The sequence below is a fragment of the Prorops nasuta genome, unplaced genomic scaffold, assembly GCF_024137725.1.
Source record: "Prorops nasuta isolate Cenicafe-Biocafe unplaced genomic scaffold, Cenicafe_Pnas_1.2 PNAS00023, whole genome shotgun sequence".
NCBI classification, from domain to species: domain Eukaryota; kingdom Metazoa; phylum Arthropoda; class Insecta; order Hymenoptera; family Bethylidae; genus Prorops; species Prorops nasuta.
The window spans coordinates 1475824-1493603 of NW_027116820.1; the positions used below are offsets into that span (position 1 = coordinate 1475824).

The window sequence follows — 17780 nt, forward strand, 5'->3', positions numbered from 1 at the left end:
GAGAATTCGACCTCGGGATGCACCCCTGGTTAAACGCGACTAAACTATATTAAACGAAACGAAATTCGAAACTGAACGAACATCCCGATCACTCTTTATAACCGAATTCGATCCATCAACTATACTGTAAGCGCATATCCAAATTTCCGGAAACTACAAGACGTTAGTACGGCATTATATACACGGTAATCGATAAAAGAATTGAACGTAAGTTACATATAAAATTATCTATAGTCCATATCCGAAAGTCCACCAATGACTTGGTCCTTGAATTAATTGCGAATCTCAAAGTTTTCTCGACGTTAGATTATTATTCCCATCATTAATTTATGTCTCTAATTCCCAATTCACGCACTTTAGGAGTAGGTTTAACTCGTAATTCGTGATTTTTGGCGATTTCTCGGCTATTAAGCGCGTTTTCCGAATTTTACTCGTAGTATAAGGAGTTCTAGGAGTTGGGACTCCCGCTAACCTTTTCCGCTGAAGTTGACGGAGGCGGCCGGATCCCTCGGCGGAAGTAGAGCAGAGTCGAGCAGAGCAGAGTAGAGCCGAGCAGCGTTGAGCAGAGCAGAGCGGCGTCGAGCAGAGCAGAACAGAGCAGAGCAGAACAGAGCAGAGTTGAGCAGAGCAGAGCAGAGCAGAGCAGAGCCGAGTTGAGCAGAGCAGTTGCCACACTTTCCGATACAATTCTTAAATCCGCGTCTGAACTCTTTCAGGACTAAAGTACGAGTGTCGAAAAATCGGGAGACACCAGCAACGAGCTGTTGGTTCCTTACCCCCAACTCTTCATAACTATAAATCTAATTGGCGGAGCCGATTAAGTTATTGGTACCACCAATCAGACCCAAGGTCCGACTTCTTCCGAAAATTCAACTTGAATATTCGGGAGTTGCGGAAAGCCGTAGTTCGTTAGGCCCATTTAACACACGACTTATGGGCCACGATCGTTACTCTACTTTTATGACCTATCAATCACCGAACTTTATACTGTATTACAGATGATAGGTAGGCCAAGCGTATATGACACGGTATTATGGCCTTGATACTGTGACCATAATATGTCTCATGGTTCTATAGAAAGACATGTATATCGTTTTAGTGAACATGTACTATCTTAAAATAGTACAGGGTCACAACATATAAAAATAATTAAGTGAAATGTATGTTTTAATTAATTTACATTTTCTGTTTATCAACATTTGACTTTTTACCACCATCTGACCTTGCCAGACTTCACTAGTTTCATCCACTACTTGAGTTGATACTGGACCAAGACTGGGCAAGCAATTCGCAAAGCTTTGAATAAGCTGCAATCAAGCATATATTCAAAGCTGACATTGTCGTTTTGCATACCACATTTCTTTTTAGCACCAATACCTCTCACATTTATGCTGTTAATTCTTGACAAAGGTGACATAGGAGATACATTGGCGAGTCGTCCATATAACATTTCCTGTGCCAGAGTCCTCAAATGTTCGTTTCGCTAATTTCTATACACTGTTGAAACTGATCGGATTTCTGGTGCTGCAAAATGTAGTGGAAACCATTAATTTTTGGACTGAGTTTCATTTGAGGATAAACGTGCATTTTTTCATCCATACCAATGACCAGTATACTGCCTTTGGCCTAGAATACTAGCATAGGTAACAGAGGAAAACAATCATCAGTTATTAACTCAATTTTACAGAATTTCATCCATCGAGTCTCATCCTTAAATTATGGCTGAGCAATGGATGACGTTTTTCTGGAAATTGGCTTATTCTTACTTTGCCAATCTTTCAATGCTTTCATCTTTGCCTGTTTCAAGTACCAGAATGCCGGAGTGAAAAGCCCAATGTTTGATTCAACTCTAATAGTCAGTATGTAAGCGAACCTTCTTCATTGGCTTTCTAATTCAATTATACCAAATGTATTTAAGTCAAATCACATGTATTACTATTTGCTATAATACACTTGCACAGTGACTCTAAAATACTAAATGATAACACTATGAGTAAGCGTGAAATCAAATTCATCATTTTACAATCTTAATCTTCAAAGAAAATAAATATTTGAAGGAACATGAAGCATCTCAGTTACTTACCAATATTTGATGTTGCCCCATCTCCATTTTCTTTATTGCTTGGTGATCTAACTTCTGTAATATTTGGTTTTCTTCGCATCTTTTGTAAACATATATTATCGTATAATTAGCTTAAATCCAAACACTAGTCAACTTGTACTTTACGTAGATGAAGGTTCATCGGAATGCTTCATATTTTCCAAACAAGCATTACTATAATTTAGTCTGAAATATTTGTTTGCATAAATGATATAACCTATCGAACAATAGATATCCATATCAGCTTAAAAAGAGAAAAAGTTAAACATAAATTTTATTAAAGATTTCCACACCTGGAAATCGAGCATATGATTATTAAATACCTTAACAATTTCTTTCAATTAATATCCTCCTGATAATGACCGAGGCACATTAATGTTGAAAGTATGCTTTTCATTGGCACAGAGTTGTAAATATTAATCTTATTTAATCCAGTCAGCTCTATCCTTATCAATGAATATGAAAATGTTTTTTTTTTTTATTTATTGCATTAGAACCCATTAAGGGTTATTAGTATTACAATATGTACGACTTTATTAGAAATATGATCAGCAGAACACTTATGCGATATTAACATAAGAGTTCAGAGGATTTCAAAAAGCCAAACAGAAAGGAGAGCGGTTTAATTTTAGGCAGAGCAAGGAATTCCTCAATACTGTAAGGAGAAAAATAATTTAATTTACGCAGTCTAGCAACAATTTGACTTCTTACCTCCTCTAATAGAGGGCAGTTCCATAGAATATGGTTCAGATCCTGTACTGTGTTTCCACAGTCACAAGCGGCGTTTTTAATTATTTTAACCCTGGCCAAGGAAGATCTAAGGTGATAGTGATTCGACCGGGCCCTATTAACCCAAGTAATAAAATCTCTAGGCTGGGAAAGCCGTTTGAACCATGGCTGCCTACAGTTTCTATAGTACCTGTCAAAATATATAGTTCCCTTATATGTCCCCTCTTGGAAGAGAGAATTCTTAAAATTTATGACCGCTTTCCTACCAAACAGCTCAAAAAAGTCGGTGTAGGGCAGAGTAATGTTACTAGAAGGCGTTTTCACACACGCTTCCTTCGCAAGTTTATCCACTTTATCATTCCCCTTTATACCGACGTGTGAAGGAATCCAATACAGCAGGATGATCTTGTTTTTTAAAATACCATTTAAGATTTTCTTAATCTTGAGAACATAAGGATTGATTTTGGAATGTCTATACGGATTGGCTATGGCTTGCAAAACACTAATGGAATCAGAGTATATGTAAGCTGCAGAGAAGTTTATTTCAGTTAAAAGCTCTAGAGCCCTTAGTAGTGCAATGGCCTGTCCCGTGAAAATCGAAGCCTCTTGGTTAATACTCCATTTAAGCGATATGTTTAACTCTGGGGATAAACTTGCACATCCAACTGCCCTTCCTGAGCTCAACAAGGAATCAGAATTACTCTGAAATTTACTTGCGTCGGTGAAGAAGGAAACACCAGTCTTATCTCTACTGTGTAAGTGCTCTAAAAAAATTTGAGAGTGATGATTGCTTTCTTTGATTGCAAAACCTAAATCAGTATTAATTCTGATGGGTTCCATTCTGCTTCTGTAATCATTAAGGTCCATAGGAATAGGACTATTCTCATGTATTAATGGGAGGAAACTAGAAAACGAAGATAATTGGTTCAACAGCAAAGTCATAAAATGCCACTGTATCGCAAGGATCTTTAAATTGTTTACAACCTGAGCTACAATGGAGTTGTGGTTGGAAAGCCTGCTAGCCAAAAATCTACTACACAGGATCTTAGCTCTTTCTTTAATATGCATACAATTGCATTGACCAAGCAGAATATTAGTGGGAGTACTGGATCGATATCCCAAAACTTGTCTGAGACATACATATTGAATTCTTTCAATTTTCACTGAAAGGGATTCTAGATATGGGTAATAAATAAAACTGCTATAATCCATAATAGATCTAATAAGCCCCTTATAGATTATGAGTGCTGTGTTAGGATTGGCTCCCCATTTTAGCCAGAAATGAATTTAAGAATATTAAGCCTGTTTAGAGGAATGACACTTGAGAATAGTAGATAGAGCTTGTTCGACCATTCAAATGTGGCGGGCAGGTAGCGCCGCCACTAGGAACCATCTTTATTTGTCGAAGACGTGAATGGCCTCACGTGACAGGGGAGGGGACGAAGCCGGGAGCGAGAGGAAAGGGCATTGCGAGTACGGCAAGCGTGAGCACGAGACTCGAAAAAGCGAACCTCCAACTGTATAAGCGATATCGTATAATAAGCATAGTGTAACAACTCATAATCCAAAAACAAGGTTGTAAGTGATCTCCTTCACCTAGTTCGTGGAGGGCTCACCTATTTAGAACGGAAGGGTTTTCCACCAAGATCGTGGTTTTTTTCCCCAACAAGGTAAAGTGTCAATAAAGAAGTCTTGTGCAATTGTTAAAAACAAAATTGTGTGTTATTTCATTGCCAATAAGCCTCTCCGATCTTTCGATAATAAAACAAAATAACAAGTGTCTAAACCGACCATATGCGTTACTAGTCATATTCAGGAACAAAGCCTTTGAAAACACTTGTTTTTAATATAATCTACATGGTTTGTAAATTTGAGCTCGTAGTCAAACCAAACCCCTAAGAACTTAACTGCGGCACTAGATTTAATATCATAGTTCCTCAAAGATAAGCAGGCAACACCTGGTTTTATGGATTTCCTATTAAAGTGAATGAGAACTGTTGGAGATCGGAGTGTAGGTGCGAGCGGTCTGGGACTCTCAGGCCGTCTCGCTCCTGCTCACACTTTGTCTCTCTTTGTCCTACCTCCAATTAAGGCCGACAGGTGGCCCACAGCGTAGAGCTCTTTCTCGCTGTTACTATTTGGGTCTCTTGTACATATTAATACCCAAGAGTTCCGTCTTATTCGGGCTCAATTTAAACGGTCTACACTCTAGACTCTGTCTTTTCTGTCATTCTTCTCAGCAGCTTAGCCATTTCTCCCTTCCTGCGACGCCACTAAGTCTCTTAGTACGCATTTCTGCTCCATCGTCGATTTCTTGGGCTCCAAGAAATCGTCTTCCTTTCTCTCTATCTTCGTTGCCTGAGAGTCTCAGGTACGGGGAATCCTGTCCGAGGACCTGGGGACCACAGGGTTGGGATTTCGTAGTTGTAACTTTGGGTGGATTATCAATTTGCGGCTCAGCCTCCTTTGGAGCACTTTTCATTCTTTTGTATTTTTTTGCAATCAAATAAACTGATTTTTACCAGATTTCCTGGGCGTTGTTTTTGTCACCCTAGAGCCTTCCTTCCTAGACCTCCTTGCGGATATCGCCCAATCAACTTTCATACAAGAACTGATTTAGCTGGTGCAAGGTCGAGATCCAATTCTAGAAGATTGCCATGGATAGTGTGTAGCGCTTTCTCCATAGCATTTTTATCGGTTTGTGGGTTTGTGACTGTAGTGTAAATGGTTAGATCATCAGCAAATTGTACATTCTTTATATTCCTAGGGATGTTTTTTATAATATCGTTTACATATATTATGTACAATAATGGGCTAAGCACTCCACCTTGAGGAAGACCTTTGAATGTGTTTCTTACCGCAGAAGCCGATTCAATTCCAGAGAATGTAAGCGTTCTTTCATAAGTTAAGAAATGAATGAAAGCTAGAAGGTTTGCAGGACAGCCAATGTTGCTGAGTTTCTCAATTAATATGTTAGGTAGGACGCTGTCAAAAGCTTCTCTAACATCCAGGAAGCAGGCTAACACCTCTTTGCCTGTATAGAAAGCTTTTTCGATTTCCAATGTCACGGATGCAAGGCAGTCAACACAAGAATAGTTCGTTCTAAACCCTGCTTGAGTAACCGGAAGAAGGGACAGATGTTCTGCCCACCATTGAAGACGTTGTTTCACTATTCTTTCAAATAATTTGGCAACACACGAAGTGAGGGAAATAGGACGAACACCTTTATTATACCCGTCTTTCGGAATGAACAGAATTCTACTCTGTCTCCAGGACTGAGGAAACTCCATTGATGAGTATGCATCATTATAGAGATCCAGTAGAACCTTTAAAAATTCAGTTGGAAGATTTGTTAGACTTTTATAACAAATTAGATCTGGACCTGGGGAGGACTTCGTGTTGCATCTATAGAGTGCATAGTTGAGTTCCTCCTTGGTGAATTTATCACTAAGAAAGTGATTTTCATTTACCTGGAATTTAATGAGAGGATTAAGTGGAACCCAAGGACAACAGATTTTATCTATTGACACGACAAGAATTTCTGTCTTAACTGTTCCAGATATGGAGGAGTTTGTCGAATTTACAAATCTGTTTTTAAATGCTTTAACCTTAGACCAGACATATGTCGGGTCAGACTGAATATCCAGGCTAGCCGCAAACTTCCTAAAATCTTGGATTTTGCAAAATTTAATGTGCTTTTTTGCATTTGCACAGGCTTCTTTGTAGATGATAAGATCAGACTGTTGGTTAGAACGTCTCCATTTGTACAAGGCAACTTTCCTTAACCTAATTAATTTGTCACAAGTGGAATCCCACCAAGAGGCTGATGGGCACGGGTTCCTAATATTATTTTTGGTCCCAGCATCGCCTTTAGGCCTAGGTGTACTTGCCGTAACTGCATCAATGATATACTTTGTTAATTGATTATATTTTTGTTGCAATGAAAGTGAGGAGTATTCCAAAATCTCAAAAAGAGGAAAGTTATTAGAGAGAATCTTACGAAATGCAACCCAGTCTGTTTTCTGAGTACTAATTTTGGACGTATTACGGCTTATGGTTCTCTTGATATAGCATATAGAAACAAAAAATTGGAAATGGTCAGAGCCTTTAAGCTTATCTGACATTTCGAAGGAGAGAAAGCTAAAAAGGTCAGGAGAGCATAGGATAAGATCAATATTAGAGTCCGTACCCCGGGCTACATCAACGTGGGATCTAGTGTTGTCATTAACCAAAATAAGACCAGAATCAACCAAAGCTGATTGAAGTCTAGTGCCATTTATATCCGTTTTGATTCCGTTCCACAGTACATTATAGGAGTTAAAATCACCTAAGATAAGACAGTTACTATAGCTATCAAAGGCATGTAGAATCATTTCCCATGTGCTTTGAGATGTAATATAATTTGGAACCTTATATGAAGCTATTATATTAATGATCGGTGTAAGATTAGTGATGGAGATGCCAAAAGCCTCGATATCATCGTTCATAATTGACAGATGTGATAATATAGAAATTTTGAGTACTGATCGAGCAAGAATAACTAAACCTCCTCCAGGCCTATGCTTCCTATCCCACCTATATGTAAGAAAACCTGGAACTTTAAATACATTTCTTTCCTTGAGCCAGGTCTCTACTCCAATAAAAGTATCAAATTCCTCCAGTTGTCTGCTAAGTTCAAACTTGCAGTTAGCAATGCCTCTGGAATTCAGGTACAGGATCCTTAAATTAATGTTAGAATTAAAATTAGTAGAAACCATTTGCAAACAGAAATTTTAAATACATGATAAAACTTATACTAAGTATTAAATACTGTAAAAGTAACAAGAACTGTACAGATTATTCAACAACGATTTCAGGAGATAGAATGATAGAATACACCATAGAGTATACTTTTTCTCCTGGTCTGAAGTGAGTACCATTTCCAACAACTTATTTAGGTCCTAGACTATGATCAGTCTGTGTCCAGGCTCGGTTATTCTCCAGCTTGTTGATCACTCTTGAAAATTTGTTTTTAATAGATTTTTCCAATAAACTGGGATAAATATCTCTAAGCATTTTAATTAAATTGTTAATGTCGTTTGTGACTGATAAAGCAAAGCTGAAGATGTCTGCTTTCTCTGAGCAATATAGAATAAACTGTTTCACTTGTGAGTACGTTAATATGAACTCCGAAGGATGTTCTATCATTATATGTTTTATGGGAAGTAGCTTTTCATCCAAATCACTGGAAGCATCCAATTCCTTTGCTTTTTCCTTAGCTAATCTATTCTGTTTTTTTAGTTCGGCGTTGCATTTATTTGAAACAATGGATTCATTGCTTGATTTTATATCCGAGTCTTGGTCCAGTTGAACGTGAATCCTATTTTTCCTAGGATTTTTAATTGAGATTTCATCAGAATGAAGTGAGAGTGGTCGTTTGTACACTTGTTCCGAGCCTTCGCTGGTTTCCATAATATTATTGCTTGAGCGACGGTTGGAGCAATTGTCATTAAGTATGTGTGTATCACCTTCTGTTTGTATCGAGACAGATTCCTCCAGCGAAACAATAAGACTCATTATTATTATCATTATTTTCATTAGCAGTTTGTTGATTAGTTATCACATTTAAGGCCTGAGGGGCCCCCTCTTCTTGTTCATCTGCCAAAGACAACTTCCCTTTATCCGTAGAATTAGACGAATCATTTATGACAATAGTGCGAGGAATATCACCATGTATGGTTTTCTTAGCCTGTTTTACATTCGGACAATTTTTTGCCACATGACCCTCAACCTTGCATATGAAACACTTCTGAGAGTCTGAAGAAGCAAATATAGTATAATCCATTCCTTCGTAATTAATTTTAAAAATCTTTGGAATCTTATCTATATCATCAGGTTTAACGAATATTTGTCGTCTAAAACTGGCCACATGGCTGAAACTATCAGAACCAATAACTGCTCTCAGTGTAATGATTTGGGAAGCACTCTTGACGTTGATTTTATTCAAAACCTGCTCAATAGCAAAATTGGGAAGTTCTGTAGGAACTTTCGAGAATATAACTTTCTTGTTATTTGACGCTAGAGGTCTAATAGAGACAGGTCGTCCATGAATGGAAATGTAGCTGTGATTTGTTACAAGCTCCTGAGCCATGTCTTTTGTTGCAAGATAGATGCATATTCTGTTGTTCGAGATTCTAGAAGCACTGATGACATTCTTTTTATCCACTATCAAGCCTATTGTACAGGCGTAATCGGCAAGAGTAAAGTCCTCGATACAGTCAATTAGTATTCCTTGATCTCTCCTCGCTCTAGCAGCTGTAGCATAGGTAAGGCCCTCAGGTGTGGCGACTGAGAAGGTAGGTATTGTAACAGAAGTGTTAGAGCTTGCAGGTTTATGAAGAGCCATGATAGACGGAGTAGATTCAGCCGACTGCATCTTGCCCCACTTAGCCACTAAGTGGCAAACTGGGTAAAAGACTCAGACAAAATTTTGTCTGAGCCGCGAAGATTTTAGAATTAATAACTGATATCCAACAGCACAAATGATAATTCAGCACAACACAGAATAAACAGAATCTACCACAGCCAGTAATAAGTAGGATGTAAACACGTCCTTACTTCGTGAAAGCCGTGACTCAACTCCATATGAAAATGTTCTGTCTTATTTTAATCTGAAAAAGAAATACCCCCCCCCCCCCCCCCCACAAAGTACCACAAAATATACTACATCCTGTATTGTAAAATATAATGTTATACTTATTTAATTCTCGAATCTTTCAGTCACTGTTAATTGAATTATTTGTGATTGTAGAAATTAACAGATGCAATATCGCAACACGATGAATAACCTCATTGCATTAAATAAAAATAATCTCACATTACAATTTACACAGTTCAATATAGTCGCCTAATTGACAGTTCACAACCATATATAGTTAGGTCGTTGAGTATATTATGTTGGAAGCGTTGTGAAAATGACGTCACTTTCCTTAGCGGCCAACTTCAGCCCGGTACATACATTTTGGCTGGAAAAAGAGATGAGGAAGGAGTAAAATGTTATTTCGGCATATATATAGATAACAGAGTATAATATCTCTGGATTGCGTGAACCGATTTTCATGTTCGTGGGCTCAAATGAAAGGGTTTCCAAAACCATTTTAAGTAAAGCTTCACTTATATCATGACAATTGATCATTCATAGAATTAAATTGGTTTGCAAATTGGAACGGCTAAACTTGCTGTATAAGTTACACGGTAGTGCTCGGTGGTATAGACATGTCATTATCTACTTTTATATGTACTTGCCGTCGAGACACTACCGTGTCTCTTGATTTTTTTGTCTTCTAAAGGTAAGAACACATCATTTTAATCTTTGTTTTTTAATAATAATAATAAGGGTTTTCTTTATAGTATAGAATAAAGAATGTCCTTTTTAAGTGGTGTCAATTCAATAGCTTCCGTCCCTGAGATGGATTTTATTAAATTAAACACTTTTGAAGAGAATCAAGAGTACGAAATACTTCAAATTCTGAAAGTTAACACGAAATTTGGGATTAAATTAATAGCTAAACTATTTACTGATGAATGGGTCTATTTACCAGCGCAGATGGCTGCTTTATTGGAATCGAAGGAACAGGACCAATTTGCAGAGTTCCAGAAAGCAGCAAATGAAAATATATTAATAATGAGATATTTGGGAGGAAAATATAATAATCTGGAATTTAAATTGAAAGAATAATGTTTTTGTGTAATAATAATAATAATGTGTAAATTAAGGGGGTATCCTGCTTTAGAACGTTTAAAAAATCGATTTGTTTTATTGCTTAAATCTATTCCTTATATGTATAAGAACATATATCCGAAGTTATAGAGTCGGATTCGCAGTATTTCCGAAGATACAGCACTAAACGCAGCGGGGCATCGAGCAAATGCCAGTGCTCGGTCAGACTGATAGGCCAAGCAATAGAGAATATTTCTTGACATAAAACCTACCTGGTAACCGGCTATGCCATCAGGTGCAAGACAGTCCATAGATTATTCCCACCATGTTTCCTACTCAAAAATGTCATTTGTTAATTTTTTATTAACAATTATTAACAAAAAATCGCGTTTTTTTTAGTTTTTTCATTATAAAATGTTAACTATTGAAGGAATGTAAAAAGTGTAAAGAGATGAATTTTAGAGAATAGAATTATGAAGAGAATGGTGGTTCAAACAATCCGATCGGATAATTAAAACTGGAGAAAAATCGGAAAAAACTAAAAAAAATTTCTTTTTTTTTTAAATTCATAACTCCGCCATTTTTTAATATTAAGAGCTCAAACTTTGCACAGAGACAGCTGTTGGTAAGTACTTTACGTGTGCAAAAGCTGGTTTCTGTCGGATATTTAGTTTTTGCAGAATCCTCGATTTAATTTTTTTTTGCAATATTTCCGCGGAGGGCTGCTTGCGTTTGAGACCGTCCGATTAAAATTTTAAAAATAGATTTGAAAACTAAACAATAACAGCAACAAAACGTCTATCCTATTTTTTTAATAAAATGCGTTTAAGTGAATGAAATTCTATTGCGAACATGAGCAGAAACGGCCGAGTGCGCGAGGCGCAGCGCGCGCGTATTACTATATATACGTTTCCCCTCAACTCCGCACCGTTCCCCCCACCCGACCGATCACGTATATCACAATCACTAAATTTAAGTACATCCGAGTATTGGTCGTTCTTCTTATTTCTTCTAAACGCCAGTATCACATATCTAGGCTTCTCCAATTGTGTAGCTGCTTTCACAGCCCACGTATGTCGCTGTTTTTCAGGGAGAAGCGAATATTCGTAGAGCTCCCAGGAACGAAAAGCCATCGTGAGGTTTTTATTCTGCTCGATAATACGTAGAAATTGTAGTTTGGTAAATTCATTCAAAGTCATATGAGGTATTCTCCATTGCACTCGGTACAGTTCGATTCTTGAATCGGTAAACTTATTCGATGAAAATATTGAATTGATATCATTACGTGCTCGTATCAGAATAAGCTCATGGCGAGCATTGATGATGATACGTTTGTAATCTTCGCAGAATCCTAACAGCATATACAGGGGAACGCAAAAGTTAAAATTGTTAGTGACATTTTTACGATCTTGAGTCTCGATAAACCAACCAAAATGACTTTGACTCATACTCTCTTCAGTGCTTAAGGATATGAGATTCTTAATACTGGTTGTAATGCCAACGATTTTACAACGATCGATCTCAATACCATTCAATTCATACCGAATCTCATCGAATAAGAATGCCATAGAATTAGCGTCGAGCATAATTTTATCCAACAAATGTGTATCAGCAGCACGAGTACCTTCAATCAGTTTTCCTTCTATATAGAGGTAACTTCCGCTCGGTAAAAGAATCAAATCTTGTTGTTGTATAAGTATACGAATTTCATCACTATTTCCCACTGATGCATTTGCATATGGATTATAGGCGTGTATTTCCAATTTACTTATGCGATTGTCGTTACAGGCTGTGCGGTAACGTTCAACGGATCTTTGATTTTTTTTCTTCACAGTCAAACCCAATGAGTGTAGAAAATCTATATTTTTCTCGTTAGCACTTTCTTATTACCAATTCCAATTTTATTATTTTCAATATTACTCTGTAATGATGATGATGATGTATTCAATTCAACTGCAGCTGATTGACTGATTGGTTCATCGAGTAATGATTGTTTATAATCATTAATATTCTTGTAAATCAACATTTTCTAATGTGTAACCGTATGGTGATCTCTTCGCTTCCAAAATTTATAGGACGATTGTCTTGATCGAGAATACGTAATGTGAGACGATCGATTACCCTTGCAATGACTGGCAAGTAAATGACGTTCTTCGGTGTTTCCTAGATTTTATAGCCTGGTGGAACGCTTGGGAAAAATTCGTGGATGACATGTATTTGTCTACCGTTCGTATATGCACCAGCGGTAATGTTACATTCGATACGTAGAATATTTACTTTTAAAATATTCACAGGTTCGTCCGATTCAGCCCAAGTGTTTGGTAGGATTACGCGGTCTGACGAAAATCCTAGCAGAGAACCAATATTATTAATCTTTGTAAGATCAATAGAATATTTACATATTATTTCACTTTTCAGTGTGTTATTATTCGCACGCAGAATAATAACATTATCATCGTACGGTAACTCCATCCGCATACGCAAGTATTCATTTTATCGCACTCAACTCATAACAGGCTGTAGGTATGGTTATTAGTTTATTTTTATCAAAGTAAAAATTATTATTGGTCTCATCTACATTGGCGTTCGAGTAGAAACTTTGAAAATCTACGGGTCCCAGCTCATAGTGACCGTCGTCCAGATTGATCGAAGGGAAAAAATTTGATTCCAATACATGACCATGTCCTGATAGCGTATATGTTAAAGACATTTCGTATGTTCTCTTAGAAATTTAACACACAACTGAACACAAATGCTCGTATCATACGACTGATATTGGTCATTATTGTAATAAATTGTACTAAGCGGACCGAAGTACCGAACAAGTTCAGTCGGTTGTTTCAGATTACCGAAAGAATCGAAATACTTTACAAGATTATTGCATTTAACGTAGGTAACCCAGTGAGTGCCTGGACCATTAGAATCGTCAAGGTTAACGATTGCACATTCATTAGACCATGGACCGTTTCGTGGTAAACTTGTACGCATAAAGACTCCACGGAAATTTGGTATATCACAACATACGTGAGATAATTGAATATTACTTGTAGCACCAGATCTTGGTAGACCGTGTACAGTTACTTTTTTGTTCGCTTCTTTGACATTGATTTTTTTTACTACCCTTCCATCGCTTCGTTTGTACGGTGCGAGATACAGCCCCCGTCCGCCTCTTGCTGTTGCTTCTATCATACGATTGTGACGCTGCATTTCTTTCAACTGTTTTTTCGCAGCTTTGGCATCGTTTACAGCTTTCGCTATACCTGATACTCCACCTGCTAGTGTTCCCACCGCACCTAGCAGTGGGAGCAGAGGCAATATGTCGCCCCGTTTTTTAGGCACTCGAATTTTCCGTTTTTTATAGCACTATTTCCAGTTTTTTTCACTGCTGCTTTCCTCACCATATCTGTTTGTAATCCTAAACCAAGTTTACGCTTTGCGTTCATAGACGCCCAGAAAGCTGTTGCTGCAGCACGCTCACCCAAGGTTGCGTCACCAGCTGTGATTGGTTCACGTGCACGTTTTGCGAGCACTTTATCAGCTTGATGACGCTGCGAGAGGTCTTTGTATTGCGAACATGCAATATCGTGTTCTAGACAGGCTTCGTCCAGCTGATTCACACCTCGATCACCGTGTACTAATCGCTTTTTAAGTCGAGTACCTGGTCCACAGTAATTGTATCCCGGTAAATGAAGCTCAAACGTTAGTTTGTTTATTGTTTTATTGAGGAATGATCCGCATCCAACGCACGACATGTATAACAATCTTTTATCAATGGTGGTAGTCCATCCGCATGAGTAGTATTAGGTAGATTGAAATGTTGTAAAAAGTAGCGATATTTTTGAACCTCAGGATCTGCACGAATATGCTTGGGTAATTTATTCCAATATCTGTCAATACTATGTGAAAAGTACTTTAGAAGTACAATTTTCGGTACGTATTCCAATTGATCACTACTTAACTCCTTCAAACTTGTAACATCCAACACAAATGCTGGCATAATGGAAATTGATTGAATTCTCCGATTTCATGCCTATAAATAGCTCATGCAATTACGATTTAACGCCACAGTCGTTCGAGAATGCATTTCGTAAAGCAACCATTAAGTATTAATATCTCTAATACCGATTATCACACTGCCACCGTTAGTGATATGAAACGTCATGGATCTTTGCTACCGTCAACTATACGCTGTATACTTTGCGGACCCTCAAATTGTGGGAAAACAAACGTATTGCTAAGTCTTATTGAGAGTCTTCACGGTGTAAGATTTGACAACCTGTATGTTCACTCGAAATCGTTGCAGCAACCGAAGTACCGTTACTTGGAACAACTATTGACAGATATGGAGGAAATTGGTTATCATCAATTTTCAAATAATAATGAGGTTATAAATGTGACAGATGCATTACCAAATTCAATCTTTATATTTGATGATGTGGCAAGCGATAAGCAGGACAATATAGGAGACTACTTTTCAATGGGTCGGTACACGAGCATCGATTGCTTCTATCTTTGTCAGACCTATGATAAGATCCCAAAACTTCTAATTCGTGACAATGCAAATATGTTAATCATTTTTAAGCAGGATGGGACTAACTTGAAGCATGTTTACAAAGATCATGTAAACACTGATGACATTTGAAAAATTTTGTGAATTGTGTTCAAAGTGTTGGCAGGAAGATTATGGATTTTTAGTAATTGATAATGATAGTGGTATGCAAAATGGTCGATATCGGAAGGGATGCGATGAGTATGCAACCATCGAAGCAGACAAGCTATGCCGATTGTAGCCCTTCCCACTCCTGGCCACTCGGATCAGCGTGGTTGTGAGGTAGTGGGGGGAGTCAAGAAATGCTAAGTGGTGGTGGGGGAAATCGAAGGCTCCACGTGAGCTCACAGCAAGTATGGGCGAGAGGGTTGCGGGGGTGCGCGAGGATATTTGCAGCCTTTTGACGTCACACCCCCACTTGTCTGACGTCAGGTCCCAGTCGGTAAAAGTAATTTCCTATATGTGGTAAACTGGATTCTTATAAGGTTATGGAGTTCGGGTAGGTAAATAAATACACGAATAATTCTCGTGAAGTTAATAGTTTAGTTACTTACCTAAGCATAAAAACTGGGCGAGAGGGTTGCGGGGGTGCGCGAGGATACTTGCGGCCTTTGACGTCACACTCCCACTCCTCTGACGTCAGGTCCCAGTTGATAAAAGTAGATTCCTAAATGATGAACTGGGGGAGTTCAGGTAGATAAATAAATATACCATAATATTGCTGAATCGATATGTATTTAAAATAACTCACAGATACACATGCATTCTGAATACAATGCTTCAAATTTCACACTCACACATTTCATTTGTTCCTTACAATCTATATCTCCTTCATATCCATTTCATGCCTATATCATTACAATTTTCCTCATTGTTATTCAAAATCTACCACTTCCACATCCTTTACTTCTATATCATTTACTTTTAACATTTCCAGATCATTATAGATATTATCTCTGTTTTCCACGTCTGTCTCTAAAACCTTAATCACAGTTTTCATTATTTGAATCCAAAAGTTCAATAATATCGACTTCTACAATTTCTATACCATCAATGTTTTCACTATCTAAATCCAAAAGTTCAATCACATCTACTTTCTTCACTTCCACCATTTCTATATCATCATCACTTTCCCCATCAGTTCCCAAACACTTCACTACCATCACCATTTTATTTACCACATTCAATATATTCATATCTTGAACTATATTACTACCACCCCCATTCTCTTCTATAATATTCTCTATTTCTTTATACACTTCACTTTTAGCTGTCTATGCGTGGTGTAATTCATAAAGGAACTGTATTTCCTCCTCTTCCACGTATATCTGCTGTTCTTCCTGTACCTCTTCTTCCTCATCATCATCCCCGTACCCTTCGTTTTCCACATCACTGTCATATACTTCATCCTCCTCCTCTATTTGCTTTTCTTCATCACTATCGTTTAAACGTACCAATATTATCTCCAAATCTCTGTCATTTTCGTCTAAGATATTTATAATGTTTACAATCCATACAACATTCACACATTATATTACTTCCACCCATTTTTTTTCTACTTCTATTTGAACTCTTGGAGAGAAGAACAGAACTTTAATGAGCTGTTTATAATTACTTACGTATATAAAATATTTTCACCTCCAGCTACCTTAAGAAGAGACGCCCTTTCAACGAAAATCGCTGACGGTGTGTGTGTGTGTGTATGTATATACTTATCATTCTTATTTTATTTCTTTTGATGGAATTACACCCTAGTTTAGATAAACAAATTCATATCATCCTCTTACTGAGCGATGAAACCAAAATCGTCGTGAGAATGAACGTAATAGAGATTTAAGGCAGAAATGCTTAAGATATAGCACATACTATGGTGTAGTAAATTTCTACGATTAACCGCAATCGAAAATTTATCACAACACTTTCGTGATATATTTTTCAAGATTGGCCAATTGATGAAATGTGTAGCACTATCCCCCTTTCCTTAAATTAAAATATACTTGAGAAATTCATACGCATGCTTTTAATAGAAGAATAATTTTATTAATAAGCGTATGTCATTTAATTCTTAAATGTGATACATAATAGAAAGATTTGTATGATCGATGTATGTTTTGGATGTACAAATTCTTTTGATGCATCAAATTTCAGCAAGAGAGAAGCATGCTTCAGATATACAAATATCATTGACGTATTAAATATCAGCATGTAATGAAAATTAAGTACCTCTTATACGCTCCACGCTAGATCTTACCGTATAACGATATATCTACGTATATGATGAAATTGAGATCATCAACAAGAGCATATTCTTTTAAAAAATTTGTAATGGATTCTTCTACCACGATGGGCTGATCGTGATAGCTATCTTCCTATTATCTTCGGCCATCCTTACATTCGATAATTTCAGGGCGCCAGTTGGTCATGTGGGTGGCCAACAACCCAGCATTAACATAGGGGTCTTACCCCGCCATTCCAATCATATGCATTTCCCAATGGGCTGATTGGTAGTGCATAGAGGACGGTACGGAACAGCGTTGCCAAGTCCGCCATGTTGGAAGATACTACGCTGTATAGTTTGTTGCCGAGAATTGACTATACCACGTAATATGTATAGTAAGTGTGATTCATAGACAAGAAACGAAGTATAGTGTTTTAGGTATAATAAGCTCTCAGTGCTTTCGGACTACTTCTGACTGCATTTC

At 37.4% G+C, this 17780-nt stretch overlaps 2 protein-coding genes across 2 annotated transcripts; both read right to left on the reverse strand.

Annotated features, from left to right (window-relative positions):
- Positions 1–2223: 2223 nt before the first annotated feature.
- LOC136781512 (uncharacterized) lies at positions 2224–4042 on the reverse strand. The gene is made up of 2 exons (XM_066740401.1): positions 2677–4042; positions 2224–2345 (listed from the first exon to the last, which is right to left on the reverse strand). Exons 1-2 carry the CDS (start codon positions 4040–4042, stop codon positions 2224–2226), a joined length of 1488 nt encoding a protein of 495 aa, XP_066596498.1.
- Positions 4043–11302: 7260 nt separating this feature from the next.
- On the reverse strand, positions 11303–12555 carry LOC136781513 (uncharacterized). Its single transcript, XM_066740402.1, has 3 exons — positions 12450–12555; positions 11438–12387; positions 11303–11332 (listed from the first exon to the last, which is right to left on the reverse strand). Exons 1-3 carry the CDS (start codon positions 12553–12555, stop codon positions 11303–11305), a joined length of 1086 nt encoding a protein of 361 aa, XP_066596499.1.
- Positions 12556–17780: the final 5225 nt, after the last annotated feature.

What these genes read in the sequence shown, in the direction of transcription:
- LOC136781512 (XM_066740401.1), bottom strand. Translation starts at nt 4,042, where the DNA reads ATGGATTATAGCAGTTTTATTTATTACCCATATCTAGAATCCCTTTCA. An exon ending in GAAATCCTCTGAACTCTTAT is followed by an intron (nt 2,346 to 2,676) that starts GTTAATATCGCA and finishes TCTCTTTTTAAG; the next exon opens with CTGATATGGATATCTATTGT.
- LOC136781513 (XM_066740402.1), bottom strand. Translation starts at nt 12,555, where the DNA reads ATGTTGATTTACAAGAATATTAATGATTATAAACAATCATTACTCGAT. An exon ending in ATCATCATCATCATTACAGA is followed by an intron (nt 12,388 to 12,449) that starts GTAATATTGAAA and finishes AGAAAAATATAG; the next exon opens with ATTTTCTACACTCATTGGGT. An exon ending in GTGCGGAGTTGAGGGGAAAC is followed by an intron (nt 11,333 to 11,437) that starts GTATATATAGTA and finishes TTAAAAAAATAG; the next exon opens with GATAGACGTTTTGTTGCTGT.